Source organism: Fukomys damarensis, unplaced genomic scaffold (genome assembly GCF_012274545.1).
Source record: "Fukomys damarensis isolate Sample0158 unplaced genomic scaffold, DMR_v1.0_HiC HiC_scaffold_37, whole genome shotgun sequence".
Taxonomy (NCBI): Eukaryota; Metazoa; Chordata; class Mammalia; order Rodentia; family Bathyergidae; genus Fukomys; species Fukomys damarensis.
In genome coordinates this window covers 42,169,004-42,182,326 of record NW_022900949.1, presented here as the reverse complement: position 1 = coordinate 42,182,326, position 13,323 = coordinate 42,169,004, and the positions used below count along the sequence as shown (strand labels likewise).

The window sequence follows — 13,323 nt, the reverse complement described above, 5'->3', positions numbered from 1 at the left end:
TTAAAAATACTCTAACAAGTACAGTGGCACACGTATATAGTCCCAATTACTCAAGAGATTGAGGCAGGAGGATCACAAGTTCAAGCCTAGCCTGGACAATTTGGTGACTTAGACTATCTCAAAATAAAAAATAAAAAGGGCTAGGGAGGTAGTTCAACATTCACTGGTTGAACCCCCAGTACTAGAGTTCCTAGGGCAGGCCAATGTCATCCTGTATTAGCAAAGAGAAAGTGCATTTTCTGAGATTATAATCCTCGGGCCCGACTTCAGGACCACAGACCTGCCTGCCCAGCTGCCTCTATAACCACCACCCAGGCCAACTGCCAGCTCCAGGCAGGCCACAAAGCCCTGCCCTCAAGCTGTCCCAGTGGGAGGGGCCCCCTCTGGTCCAGCCCCATCCCCACAGAGGCCCGCCCCTGGACTGAGTCCTGTGACTGCCTACAAAAGCTCAAAGTTTCCAGCAGCTGCTGTTCCTCCGGAATCTTCTGGAGCAGCTGGGGCACTGTGTGGAACTGAATCTGGCTAAAATCTCCCTGGGCTCCCACCCCCTGGGGCAAGAAATTTGGAAGATGAGGCCCTTCAGTCCAGAGGTCAGCAGGGATAAGGGGGGCAAACTGTTGGGTGTATGGAAGGGCTGGGCTGACCTCTTCTTGGTCCCTGAACATCCTTTCTTCCAGTAGCTGCCAGTATTTCTCAGGAAGAGACGGGAAAGGGTCCTTTCATCCATCAGCTCTTTGCAGAACAGATATCATGGCCCTGACCCTTGGAAGAGTGGGGTGGACAAGCTTATGGAGGAGAAGGCTTATGAGAGTCAGACGGCAGTGGCCTGGCCCCAGAGGCAACTCAGATATTCCCTCCAGTGGTAATGCTCCCTGACCCATGCTTCTGCTCTGCTTGAGCCCTGAAGGTCAATGTTTAACTAAAGCAGAGATAGATTTATGAAAAAGGGGTTCAGGCCACCTGCCTTAAGCAGGGGTCAGAACCTGCTCTCAACTGTACCTCCCCTGGCTAGGTTTCCCCACACCCACCCCGTGTCGTCACAGCCCACCTGCTTCGAATTTGTACCCTCTTCCTGACCTTGCTGGACATGACCCCAAGCTCCAGGGCTCCTGTGGTACCCAACCAACCCTTCATCACGGTCTGGAATGCAGACACCCAGCAATGCCTGGAGAAGTACAGTGTGGATGTGGACATCAGTGTCTTTGATGTGGTAGCCAACCCTGGGCAGACCTTTCTTGGCCCTAATATGACCATTTTCTACAGCTCAAAGCTGGGCACCTACCCCTACTACACAGCCACTGGGGAACCTGTGTTTGGTGGCCTGCCACAGAATGCCAGCCTAAGTGAACACCTGGCCTACGCATTCTATGACATTCAAGCTGCCATGCCTGCACCTGACTTCTCAGGGCTGGTGGTCATTGACTGGGAGGCATGGCGTCCACGCTGGGCCTTCAACTGGGACACCAAAGATATTTACCGGCAGCGCTCACAGGCACTGATTCAGGCACAGCACCCCGATTGGCCTGAAAGTCGGGTGAAGACAGTAGCCAAGGAGCAGTTCCAGGAGGCTGCGAAGGCCTGGATGGCAGGTACTCTCCAGCTAGGACAGACACTGCATCCTCGTGGCCTCTGGGGCTTCTATGGCCTCCCCGACTGCTACAACTATGACTTTAAAAGTCCAAACTATACAGGCCAGTGCCCATTCGGCATCTCTCCTGAGAATGACCAGCTAGGGTGGCTGTGGAACCAGAGCCAAGCCCTCTACCCCAGTATCTACATACCTGCAGATTTGATAGGCACAGGGATAACGCAGAGGTATGTGCGACACCGTGTGGGTGAGGCATTTCGTGTGGCTAGGACCTCCAGGAACACCAGTCTACCAGTGCTGCCCTACGTCCAGATCTTCTATGACACAACAAATCATCTTCTGCCCCTGGTAAGTCTGTGACCCCACCCTTCTCATCAGCCAGCCTTATTAGGAGTTAAGTCCAAAACTGAGGCCACATAGTCTTGGGGAAATTTCATCCATGCATTCTCACATTCTTTGAGTATGTACCTTGTGCTAAATTCTGCACTAAGTACAGATCGTTTTTGTTGTTGTTGTTGTTTGTTTGTTTTTGGTACCAGGGATTGAACTTAGGACTTTGTGCTTGCAAGGCAGGTGCAATGCCACTGAGCTAAATCCCAGCCTGATGATTTTTTTTACATAAATGTTTATTTTCTTTTACCCCATTTCTCCCCAAGCCTCCTCCCTTCCCTAGGTACTGAAGCTTTGTTTCCATTTTTCTGTTTTTACTTTTTTCTTGTCCCTTCCTTTTCTCCTTCGCTCCTCCCTTTCCCATTTGAACATTTTCTTCCCATTTCCCAACATCCATTATACATTTCAGTCCTTATTTCCACTTTCAGTTTTGCACACCAGAGAAACAATGTGGTATTTAAGCATGTGTGTCTGATTTATTTCACTTTAGAGTATAGTCTCAAGGTCCATCCATTTAGCTATAAAGGTCTGAAGTCCCTTCTTCTTTATGGCAGAGTAGTACTCCATTGCATAAAAATACACATCCTCTTTGTTCACTCTTCTGCTGATGGGCACTTGGGCTGTCACCAAGATTTAGCTATTACAAGGGTTGGGGATTTAGCTCAGTGGCACTACACCTGCCGCGCAAGTGCAAGGTCACAAGGTCCTGAGTTTGATCCCTAGTACCAACAATAAAAATAAAAAGATTTAGCTATTACAAACTGTACTGCTATAGTATATGTGCTGCCAAAGTGAGCACCAAACTGTACTGCTCTAAACATGGATGTGCATATATTGCTGTGGTATCATGCTTTTAATCCTTTTGAGAAGATACCAAGAGGCATAGCTGCATCAAATGGAAACTCTAGTTTGTTTACTCCTAGTCTTTGTGGCACTTACATGCTATAGGGGTATCACAGGCTTGCCTCTGGCCACCAAGGCAAGCTCAGGTGGGGTTTCGCCCCATCCCATAGGTCAAAGCAGTTTGCCACAGAGCTGAACTGTCCTTTTCCAGGAGGAGCTGGAGCACACCCTAGGGGAGAGCGCAGCTCAGGGAGCAGCAGGAGTGGTGTTCTGGGTGAGCTCAGAGGATACAAATTCCAAGGTAAGCTTTGGTGCTGGGGGCATCAAGTTCACTAGGGCAATCTGGGCCCACCCTTCCACCTCTAAAGACCTGGCTGGCAGCATGGCAGTGTCTCAATGCCCTAGGTGGACCCAAGCATGGCCATGGTGTTCCTGATGCTCCCCTTCCCACCCAGGAATCATGCCAGGCCATCAAGGAGTATATGGATACCACATTGGGGCCTTTCATCCTGAATGTGACCAGTGGGGCTCTTCTCTGCAGTCAAGCACTGTGCTCCGGCCATGGCCGCTGTGCCCGTCGCCCCAGCCATCCTGAGGCCCTCCTCATCCTCAACCCTGACAGCTTCTCTATCCAGTTTACACCTGGTGGCAAGCCCCTGTCCCTGAAAGGTGCCCTCTCACTTAAAGATCAGGCACAGATGGCTATGAAGTTCAGATGTCACTGCTACCATGGCTGGCGTGGAGCATTGTGTGGGCAGCCAGACATGTGATGACTGGCCACACCAGTGTTCACACAATGAGCACCTAATGTACTCTGGGCTGGCTATGGCTTCCTCAAATACAGACACTGTCACTCAAATCATGGTCACATTCAGGAGTACACTGAGTCACCATCATGGGCATATGCCTTGCACACAAATGAACACGCAGACCAGGACAGCTACATAAGGAGGCAACAGGGGCAGACACCACAGACCCCATGTTCATAGATGTCTATGTGACAGGGTCATAGACAGTTCTTCTGGAGACAGTCTTTGAACTGTGCAAGCCTTGGGCTAAGAGTGCTAAATGGGCTAACTCACTGACTCTTCACAGTAAGTCTGATGAACCTACCGGGAAGAAGTGTACTTTTTGCCCTAGGTCACACAGCAAGAAAAGAGAGAAGCTAAGATTCAAACCAAGGCTGTCTGGGTCCATAGAAAAGGCCTTGTACACCTACTGTGTGTTGGTGGTAACCAGTCCCCTGAATCAGCAGATAGGCACCAGCCCCGCACAATCCAGCTAATAAAGTAGTCATGATTTACTTAGAGAGCTGTTCACTGAGCGCTTAGATTGTGCCGGCTCTGGGGCCCAGAGGGCAAAAGAAAACGATTGTCTCTTCCACCCAAATCTGACCTCAGCCTGAAAAATAAGCAACTGCTTGGGGGAGGGGAGGGCCAAGCCCCACCTGTTCGGGTCGTTTCCAGGAGGGATTGGCGTTGGAGGCAAGCAAAAATCCAGACCCTATAGCAACAGAAGGGACTGAAGTGGGCCAGGGCAAGGCGGAGTCAGCCCAGCGGAAGACACCGCCTGCGCCCAGCGGACACGTGACTCGCGCTGACCTGGGGCTGGACCTCGGTGGCCCCAAATTGTGGCAGGCAGAACGGTTACTCAGGGATCCCGAAGCGGAACTGCAAGGGGCCAGGTTGTGAGGAACGCAGCTCGGCTCTCGAGGCTAGAAGGTAGAAGCAGCCACGAGAAAGACACTGCCTGTGCGCTGGGTTAGTGTTGTGACGCACAGACCCACAGGCTGGGCCTGGGCCGTGACGCTAGCGTGGTGCCCAGCTGCAGTGAGTCCGCCGAGCCGCTGGGGGCCAGCGCGGGCGGCCTGAGGTGTGCGAGGCTAAGACAGCGAGATCCTGAGCCGAACGGAGCCAGGACGCGAGCATCCCGGAGTCTGCATTGAAATGTCAGTACCGCTCCCGCCTCACGCGCGCTACCCACCCATAACCTCCCACCCCGCACCAGATGTCTCCTAGAGGCCCTGCCACCCCCCACGTCCACTGTGTCTGTGGTTCCCAGAGCATGCTGAGCCACACCTACCCACAGAATCGGGCTTTTGAAGGCCCTAGCCCCGAGACCTCCACGGAACCGGCCCTCCTACTAGGAGGGATGAGGAACCCAAGGCGTCCGAAACAGGCAGGCCACTTTATGAGGACCTCGAGCCTCGCATCTCCCACAGTGAGTGGGGTCGGCATTGAAGGGGTTAAGCTCCCAGGGGGAGCCTGGGGTTCCAGGTTTAGAGGCGGATCTTGGGTCTTCCTTCCTCCAGACTATGGGGTGCTGCTGCAGCGGTGGCGACTGAAGCAGGTGAGAGGCTTGGAGCCCTGTAAGAGGGATGTGGCACGAGGGGAAGGAGGTACCTGTCACTGAATACTGTTGCTGAGTTGTCCTCAAGCTTAGGGAAGTGGGAAAGGGAAGCCAGGAACCACTCTCTGGAGCAGGTGAGTAGAGGGATGGAATCCAGCTGCCAAACCAATGCAAGAAATTTTCCAATGTGGAGCCTCCTGTCAGCAGGACCTAGAATAAGGTGGGCAGGCAATAGGGTTTGGGCACAAAAGTTCTGGGCTTCCAACGTGATGGCCGTTGGTAGATACCTCTGTGAATATAGGAAGGAAGCTGTGGTCCTCATCTAGGGTGGCTATGAAACTCAGCCCAAAAGGAACTAGGCCTGCAGAAGTAACAAGTCTGCAACAGTAGGCCAGGCCCTATGCTGCAGCTTCTAGGGTTCCATCTGTGTGGACAGTTGAGTCCATGCCCATAGTGTCCTAAACTGGGAAGAGTTGGAGAGGGGTCCATAGACTTTTTACCCCAAGCTGGGAATGCAGTAGAGGGAGGTAAAACTGAGCCTGGTGGGTGGGTTAGGGGGGCCCCAGGATCAACTAGATGGTGTGGCCCATGTTGTTGAAAACACTGGAAAGTGAAGGATTGCTGGCATGTCAGCAGAAGGAAGAGACAGAAGAACTGAGGGCAGTATTTCCTCTGATGAGAACCTTAGAGGGTACAAGCAGGAAGTACAGTGTATGGTTTACTCCTGCTAAAGGACTGCTAGAAATAAGGCTATCAGTAAGTGGGCTGTCCTGGCAAAGTGAGGTCCTAGGGACCAGATTGGAGTGGGCTAGGCCTGAGTTCTGCCCCAGCTGTCATCACTCACCATCACCCTCAGCCTTCTTCCATTGTGGGGCCGGATACCTGGATCCAACTGTCCTGTTCTCCACCTGAGTCCTCAGGTGTAGGGGATGAGTCTTTTCCAGGCCACCTGTACCATGAGGTTAATGTGCACTCCAACACTGTCTAGTTCCAGAATGCATGGCCCCCTTTGCAACTGACAGTCCTTCCCTGTTCCAACCCTGTCCTCATGGCACAACCAAGCATGGCTGTTATCCACAGGAGGACAGCCAGTATAGTATGAGAAGATGCCACTGCCGGGAGACTGTGGCCTTAGCTTCCAGCCTGGCCCTGAGCCATCCGCAACCTAATAGGAGGTGACCTTGGTTCCCAGTCTGACTCAACTGAGCCTGGATCCTATATGTAGGCAAGAGCCCTGACTCAACCAAACTGACCCCTACCCTAGACCCTGCACCCTGGATGGAGCTGATCCTGAGTACCAGCCTGGCTAAGCTGACTCTGAATCTTGTATACCAGCGAGAGGTGGCCCTGAGATTCAACTTGACCACATCAACCCTGGATCCCACACACCAACCAGAGCTGATCCTGAACCCTAGGATAGCTGAACTGACCCTGGATTCCAGGACCTTCAGTCCTGGCCCAGCTGAGCTTACCCTGGATTCCAAGCACCAGCTAGAGGACACCCCAGCTCCCAGACTAGCTGAGTTGACCTTGGAGCCTGTGCACTGCCGACCTGAGCTTATGGATGCTTGTGCTGACCTCATCAATGACCAGTGGCCCCGCAGTCGTGCCTCCCGCCTGCACTCCCTGGGCCAGTCCTCAGATGCCTTCCCCCTATGCCTGCTGCTGCTGAACCCCCACCCAAGATCGGAAGCAGCCCCCATTGTGGTGGGCCATGCTCGCCTGTCACGGGTACTGGACCGGCCCCAGAGCCTCTTGGTAGAGACAGTGGTGATAGCCCGAGCCCTAAGGGGCCGTGGTTTTGGCCGCCGCCTGATGGAGGGCCTGGAGGACTTTGCTCGGGTCCGGGGCTTTCGCCGGCTACACCTCACCACTCATGATCAGCTATACTTCTATTCCCACCTGGGCTACCATCTGGGGGAGCCTGTGCAGGGTCTGGTCTTCAGCAGCCAACGGCTACCCACCAGCCTGCTCCGTGCCTTACCTAGGGCTCCCACCTCCAACCCACCTTGCATGGTTCCTAGCTTGACTGTCCAAGCTGCTGCCCCAAGTAGCCCCAAGGGGCCCCCATTGCCACCACCCCCTCCTCTGCCCCAGTCCCTGACCACCTTACCCTCACCTCCAGCAGGGCCATTTCCACAGAACCTGCTGGAGACACAATACCAGGACCTGAGGGGATGCCCCATATTCTGGATGGAAAAAGACATCTAAGGGCCATCTCAGACAAGGCACTGTCCTGTGTCATTGAACTGTCCAGGACAGTGCCAGCCTCAGCCCACTGGCTATACCTCAGCCCCTATAGCCCCTGGTGCAGCTTTAGTCTGGGCATGTTTCCTGGCTACCAGCGGAGCCAGGAGATGATCCTGTAGTTCTGGCTCAGAGCTACCAGTATGGCTGAATAAAAGCTTCTGATGGGTATGGTTGTGACAATTTATTTGTTGACCCCCCACCCTCACTTCTCAGGTCCCCATCCCTGCAGAAGCCCCCAGGTCCAATTTGGCCTTGGGTCCTTTGATGGGGTGACGCTTGTCTTCTACCTCTCCCATCCTGCTAAGCTCAGGGAACAGAGTGGCAGTTCCCTTCCCTATTTACTCATTACCATTCACCAAGCACCTTCTGTATGTCAGACCTTGGATTGGGCATAGGCAGTGGGGAATTACAGATTGGGTACACATCCAAGAGAACAGACAAGCATTCCGTGGCAGGTTCTGTCTTGGGATAAGGAAGTACAGAGGCCTAAGGAGCCCAAGTGCCCTCACTCACCCTGGGGATGTAGGAAACCTATGGGAGGTGATGACACAGCAGAGACCCTAGTCCTGAGTAGGAAATAAGCCAGGCAAACAAGGAGGTGAGACTTAGTGTTCTTGGAGCAGGGAACAAGGTGGCAGAAAGAAAGGCTTGTGACAGTCGTGGATGGAGATGGTCTCAGAAAACACCCTGGTGCCTTGACAGAGACAGACAACCCTGGAGAGGAGCTGCCCAGGCTAGTTTGGTGTATGACTGCTCTGAGAGACCTATGGGACTCTTTGGGAGCTATGCTGTCTCCAGCCCCCCATCCTTGTGGGGAGGAGCTGGAGGAGCGTTCCCTGCTCTGTAGACAGTATGGCCATGGACTCTTAAATTCATTCCCTCTCTCCTACAGGTTTCCATCTCAGTGGCATGACCATGCAGCTAGGCCCAGCCCTAGTGCTGGGGGTGACCCTGTGCCTGGGGTGTGGCCAGTCCTTGCTACAGGTTCCTGAACGCCCCTTCTCTGTGCTGTGGAATGTACCCTCAGCACGCTGTAAGGCTCGCTTTGATGTGCACCTACCACTCAGCGCCCTGGGAATCATAGCCAACCATGGCCAGCATTTCCATGGCCAAAATGTTACCATCTTTTACAAGAACCAGTTTGGCCTCTATCCCTACCTTGGGCCCAGGGGCACAGTTCACAATGGGGGCATCCCCCAGGCTGTGCCTCTAGATCGTCACCTGGCAGAGGCTGCCCACCAGATCCGCCACAGCTTGGGACCCAGCTTTGCTGGCCTGGCAGTGCTGGACTGGGAGGAGTGGTGTCCACTCTGGGCTGGAAACTGGGGTCGCCGTAAAGCCTACAAGGCAGCCTCCTGGGCTTGGGCACAGCGTGTGTTCCCTGATCTGGACCTTCAGGAGCAGCTCCACAAAGCCCATACTGGATTTGAGCAGGCAGCCCGTGCACTGATGGAGAGCACCCTGCAGTTGGGCCAGGCACTGCGGCCCTATGGGCTCTGGGGTTTCTATCGATACCCAGCCTGTGGCAATGGCTGGCACCGTATGGCTTCAAATTACACAGGCCACTGCCATGCAGCCACCCTGGCCCGCAACACCCAACTGCATTGGCTCTGGGCTGCCTCCAGTGCTCTCTTTCCCAGCATCTACCTCCCACCCAGGCTGCCACCTGCCTACCACCAGACTTTTGTGCAACACCGGCTGGAGGAGGCCTTCCGTGTGGCCCTCGCTAGGTACCCACATCCTCTGCCTGTCCTAGCTTATGTCCGCCTCACACACCGGCACTCTAGGAAGTTCCTATCCCGGGTAAGTAGAAGGGGAGATATAGGGGTCTAAATTGGATATGGCCCTGTCCTAGGACAGTCTAAGGAGAAGTCCTTGCCCAAGGGAATTTGAGGGGGAGGTCCTAATCTAAGGGTTCTTAGGGGAAGGCCCTGTCCTAGAGCATCAGACAAGGGAGGTATGGCTCTGCACTGGAAGATCTCAAGGGGTAATGGTCTGAAGGCAACCCTGGTCTGAGGGAATCAGATTGAAAGGCCTGAGAAACTACTAAGAAGTTCAGTGCAGCTGGGTGTGGTGGCACACGCCTGTAATCCCAGCATTTGGGAGGCTGAGGCAGGAAGATCACTGTGAGTTCGAGACCAGCCTGGACTACCTAGTGAGTTCCAGGTCAGTCTCAACTACATAGTGAGACCCTGTCTCAAAAAACAAACAAACAAACAAAAAAAGTTCAGTGCCAAGGGCCTAACTCTAAAGAATCAGATCAGGGCAGTGAACTGGAGAGTCTCTTGACAATGGAGGTGGACCCAGATGGACCTGACAAGCCCAGTTCTGACTAAGCTCTTCTTCACCTTCAGGATGACCTGGTACAGACCATTGGTGTGAGCGCAGCACTAGGGGCAGCTGGCGTGGTTCTGTGGGGGGACCTGAGTTTCTCCAGCTCTGAGGTGATTATTTCCATCAGCCTTCCATACATCACATTCCTGGGGCCCCAAGGCAGGTGGAGGAGAGGGCATATCAAGGCCATGGAGTAAGAGCATTTGACACATCCTTTCCTTCCTTCTCAGGAGGAGTGCTGGCATCTCCATGACTACCTGGTGGGCACTCTAGGACCCTATGTGATCAATGTGACCAGAGCAACTATGGCCTGCAGTCACCAGCAGTGCCATAGTCATGGGCGTTGTGCCCGGCAAGACCCAGGACAAAGGGAAGCCTTTCTGCACATGCAGCCAGATGGTAGCCTTGGATCTTGGGAGTCCTTTAGCTGCCGCTGTTACCAGGGCTGGGCTGGTCCCACCTGCCAGGAGCCCAGACCTGGGGGCAGACCTAAGGAAGCAGCATAAAGTCAGAAGTCTCTGCCCTTGTTTCTTTGCCTCTTGCCACTTTCCTGGTCCTGTAAGAACTATCTGCTCTATTCAACTTGCAGTCAACTTTCCCAAATACACACTCTACTTCTGTTGATATGCTTTTTTTTTTTTTTGTACCGATGATCGAACTCAGGACCTTGCGCTTGCCACGCAGGTGGCGGAACCACTGAGCTAAATCAGGGGCCTTGGTATTCTTTAAGGGTGAAAAGAGGGGGGATGGGGGGCTTGTAGTCATCGGACTCTTCAAAAACTGCCATTCCAAGGCTTTGTTCCTACACCTTATTCATAGGTCACAAGAGACCCATCCAAGGGCAGCGAGAACCCCAAAACATCTGGATTAAGCTGTTATCTGTACTTTGTTTTCATCATAAAGTCACCTTTTCTTTCATTGTCTGAAGGTTGGGTGTTACCCCTATTCTATTAAGCACCAGACTCTTCCCACTGTGCCAGTGCCCTGCCGCAAGAACCCTGGACTCAGGTCTTGCGGAATATTTCTTCACCCTAAGGAAATTTGAGAGTTAACTAACAACTGTTCAGTTGACAACTGTTGTTTGTGCACCGCCTGGGGTGAGGGAGGGGTTAGTACACGCAGAGCATTGTGGGTGCATAGTTCAAACCAGAGCGGCAACGCTTTGTGAGTCCCAAAAGCGAACTACAGTTCCCTTGGTGCTCTGCGCCCAGCCCCAGCCCCTAATCTGTGCGCGCAGCCCACTGGGAATAATAGTTTTCGCGAGTGAAGAGTGGCTGGGAACTCGCCTTCCCGGCGACCTGCTTGGCAGGGCGGGGCGCCTCACGAAGATGGTGGCGCGCACGGCGTGTAGCTCCCTGCATCTTGCCAAGTTTCAGCGCAGAGCACTGATCAGTGCTTCGCTGGCCTGGAGCCCTTGTCCTCCGGGTCCCTGACCCTGCGCCCCTGTAACCCTACGCTCAGGTCCCGGCATGCCCCGCGCTCGTAAGGGCAACGCGCCCCGCAAGGGCGGCCAGCGCCGTGGAGGAGGTGAGTCGGGGGGCGCCAGGCTGCTGTTCAGCGGTGAGCAGGGGTCCTTGTCCCCGAGTTTCCAGGGTCGGGAAAACGCACCCTCGACCACCCCGGCGCAGTCTCGTGAAACTGCAGTAGTCAGCACGTGCCCTAGCAGGCATTGGCCACGTGCGCACCCAACTTGAGCAAATTGCCCTCTGCTTATTGAGCTTCCTAAACTTAAGGAAGCAGCGTAGACCCAGAAGCGTGGCCTTACCAGCACCTCCGGGTTTAGGTTTCCCCATTCCCCCTCTACGCCAGTTGCTATTACAGTGGAAAACCCACTGGACAATAGGAAGTCAGTCCCCTTGCCAAGACCTGGGATGGATTAGACAGGGAAGTTGTCACAGGCCTACTTGGAAGAACGACAGAGGTGCGATTTGGAAGCTACAGAATTGGGGCCTTTGCGATTGTGGACTTGGAAATTAGATGAATAACCTAGAGCCCGAGGCAGTCTTGGGATTCTGTTATCAGTCTCAACCAGGAGGCTGTTTGTTTTTTTTTCCCCTCCCCGGTAAACACACATGTTTACTCTGCGGGGATAGCATGAGAGCTAGGCACAGTTTTGACCTGGCCACCCTCCTAATAGGATCTGAGGGCAGAGTAGCATTTAATAGGGTAGTGACAACGCAATGCATACCAGGGCTGAAACTATTCGCAGAGTGGTGTCAGCCCCACACTCAGAAACCTAGGAGACCCCATGGGAGAGGCAACCAGGCGAGTCCTGAGAAGGTGAAGAGAGCCCCATGCAAAGAACATGTTGTATAAAAGTCTGGTAGCTGCACTGGAAGGAACCACAACACTGGACCAAGCAAGGGAAAGCTGGGCAACTTTAGCAGGTAGGGTGGTAAAAAAGAAATAAGCAGTGGCCATTGTGATGGCTAGAATTTTTCCTGTAGGCAAGGAGTTTAAGTAGTTCCAGAGAAGTAAGGCCAGCCTGGTGATGAGAAACTGTCAAGGCTTCACCACAGTAGCCACACTTGCCAAAGTCTCGGTGGCCCTGGACAGCACCCATACACCAGAATGCCTAGCCTTACTGCCCTGAAACTTCCCTGAGTTCACCTGTTTTCAGGAGCTCACGTGGTCAGAGCCTCTTTCAGGGTTAGAAGGAGCCAGTGTGTCTATCCACCCAGAGCTGAAGACCTTGGATGGAAAAGAGGAAGCTCAGAAGACAGTATACTTAAAATGTGGGGTACCCAGCATACCCAGTGGGAACTGGGCTTCTGTCCCAAGGGCTGATAGGTGTCTTGATGAGTTTGTTGGCCTGAAGTAAAGCCATACATAATAAATCACTTGTTTTCACCTGCTTCCCCTAAAAGAGTTTTGGTTTTTTTTTTTGTTTTTTTTTTTTTTTTTAAACAAAAACAGGGTCTCACTATGTAGTTGAGACTGACCAGGAACTCACTTTGTAGCTCAAGCTGATCTCGAACTCACAGCTATCCTCCTGCCTCAGCCTCCCAAGTGCTGGGATTACAGGTGTGCACCACCATGCCCAGCCTAAAAGAGGTATTTTTGATCTCTGTATATAGAGAAACTAAGGCCTCAGTTTGGCTTGATGGTGCACACCGATAATCCCAGCACTTGGAAGACTGAGACAAGAGGATTGCCACAAATTCTAGGCCAGCCTGGGCTATATTTAAACCTAATAATAATAATAATAATAATAATTAATAAATAAATAAATAAATAAATAAAGAGAGATCTTAAAGCCTGTGTAACTGATCCAGTTCTACATCTGTTAAAATATGAAGTGGAGACTGAGATGGAAGAAGCCAAGTGGTAGAGTACTTGCCTAGTGTGCATGAGGCCCTGGGTTTGATTTCCAGTGCTTGGGGGAAAAATGTAGAGTTGAGATTAGAATCCCGGTCTACCGAACTCTATATCTAATCCCGTGTGTGTGGTACTGGGGATTGAACTCAGGCCCTTGCTCTTGCAAGGCAGGCAGTGGAACCAGTGTGCCAAATCCCCGGCACAAAGTACCTTAACCAGAGCTTTTTTTTTTTTTTTTTTTTTTTTTTTTT

At 52.8% G+C, this 13,323-nt stretch overlaps 4 protein-coding genes across 9 annotated transcripts in view; all 4 read left to right on the top strand.

The window, feature by feature from the left end:
• The first annotated feature begins 404 nt into the window (after positions 1-404).
• On the top strand, positions 405-5,539 carry Hyal1 (hyaluronidase 1). Of its 2 annotated transcripts, XM_010615481.3 has the most exons (5): positions 406-590; positions 1,013-1,936; positions 3,033-3,122; positions 3,277-5,041; positions 5,133-5,539. In XM_010615481.3, exons 1-4 carry the CDS (start codon positions 570-572, stop codon positions 3,589-3,591), a joined length of 1,350 nt encoding a protein of 449 aa, XP_010613783.1. In that variant the 5' UTR covers positions 406-569; the 3' UTR covers positions 3,592-5,041; positions 5,133-5,539. The 2 variants fall into 2 exon arrangements, with proteins under 2 accessions (XP_010613786.1, XP_010613783.1); XM_010615484.2 differs by lacking the exon at positions 5,133-5,539 and having other exon boundaries at positions 405-590; positions 3,227-3,423.
• Positions 3,041-7,586, top strand: Naa80 (N-alpha-acetyltransferase 80, NatH catalytic subunit). Of its 5 annotated transcripts, XM_010615472.2 has the most exons (3): positions 5,001-5,041; positions 5,133-5,170; positions 6,435-7,586. In XM_010615472.2, exon 3 carries the CDS (start codon positions 6,449-6,451, stop codon positions 7,379-7,381), a length of 933 nt encoding a protein of 310 aa, XP_010613774.1. In that variant the 5' UTR covers positions 5,001-5,041; positions 5,133-5,170; positions 6,435-6,448; the 3' UTR covers positions 7,382-7,586. The 5 variants fall into 5 exon arrangements, with proteins under 5 accessions (XP_010613777.1, XP_010613776.1, XP_010613775.1 ...); XM_010615475.2 differs by lacking the exons at positions 5,001-5,041; positions 5,133-5,170 and adding an exon at positions 3,041-3,122; XM_010615474.2 differs by lacking the exons at positions 5,001-5,041; positions 5,133-5,170 and adding an exon at positions 4,689-4,769.
• On the top strand, positions 5,095-10,349 carry Hyal3 (hyaluronidase 3). The gene is made up of 4 exons (XM_010615477.3): positions 5,095-5,170; positions 8,313-9,223; positions 9,775-9,864; positions 9,985-10,349. Exons 2-4 carry the CDS (start codon positions 8,330-8,332, stop codon positions 10,258-10,260), a joined length of 1,260 nt encoding a protein of 419 aa, XP_010613779.1. The 5' UTR covers positions 5,095-5,170; positions 8,313-8,329; the 3' UTR covers positions 10,261-10,349.
• A 744-nt stretch (positions 10,350-11,093) lies between these two features.
• The window catches only part of Ifrd2 (interferon related developmental regulator 2), a 5,309-nt gene continuing 3,079 nt past the window's right edge, over positions 11,094-13,323 (top strand). The window contains exon 1 of the mRNA XM_010615487.3: positions 11,094-11,281. Coding sequence (XP_010613789.1) covers positions 11,224-11,281 — 58 coding nt within the window. The 5' untranslated portion in view covers positions 11,094-11,223. The remainder of the gene's footprint in view (positions 11,282-13,323) is intronic.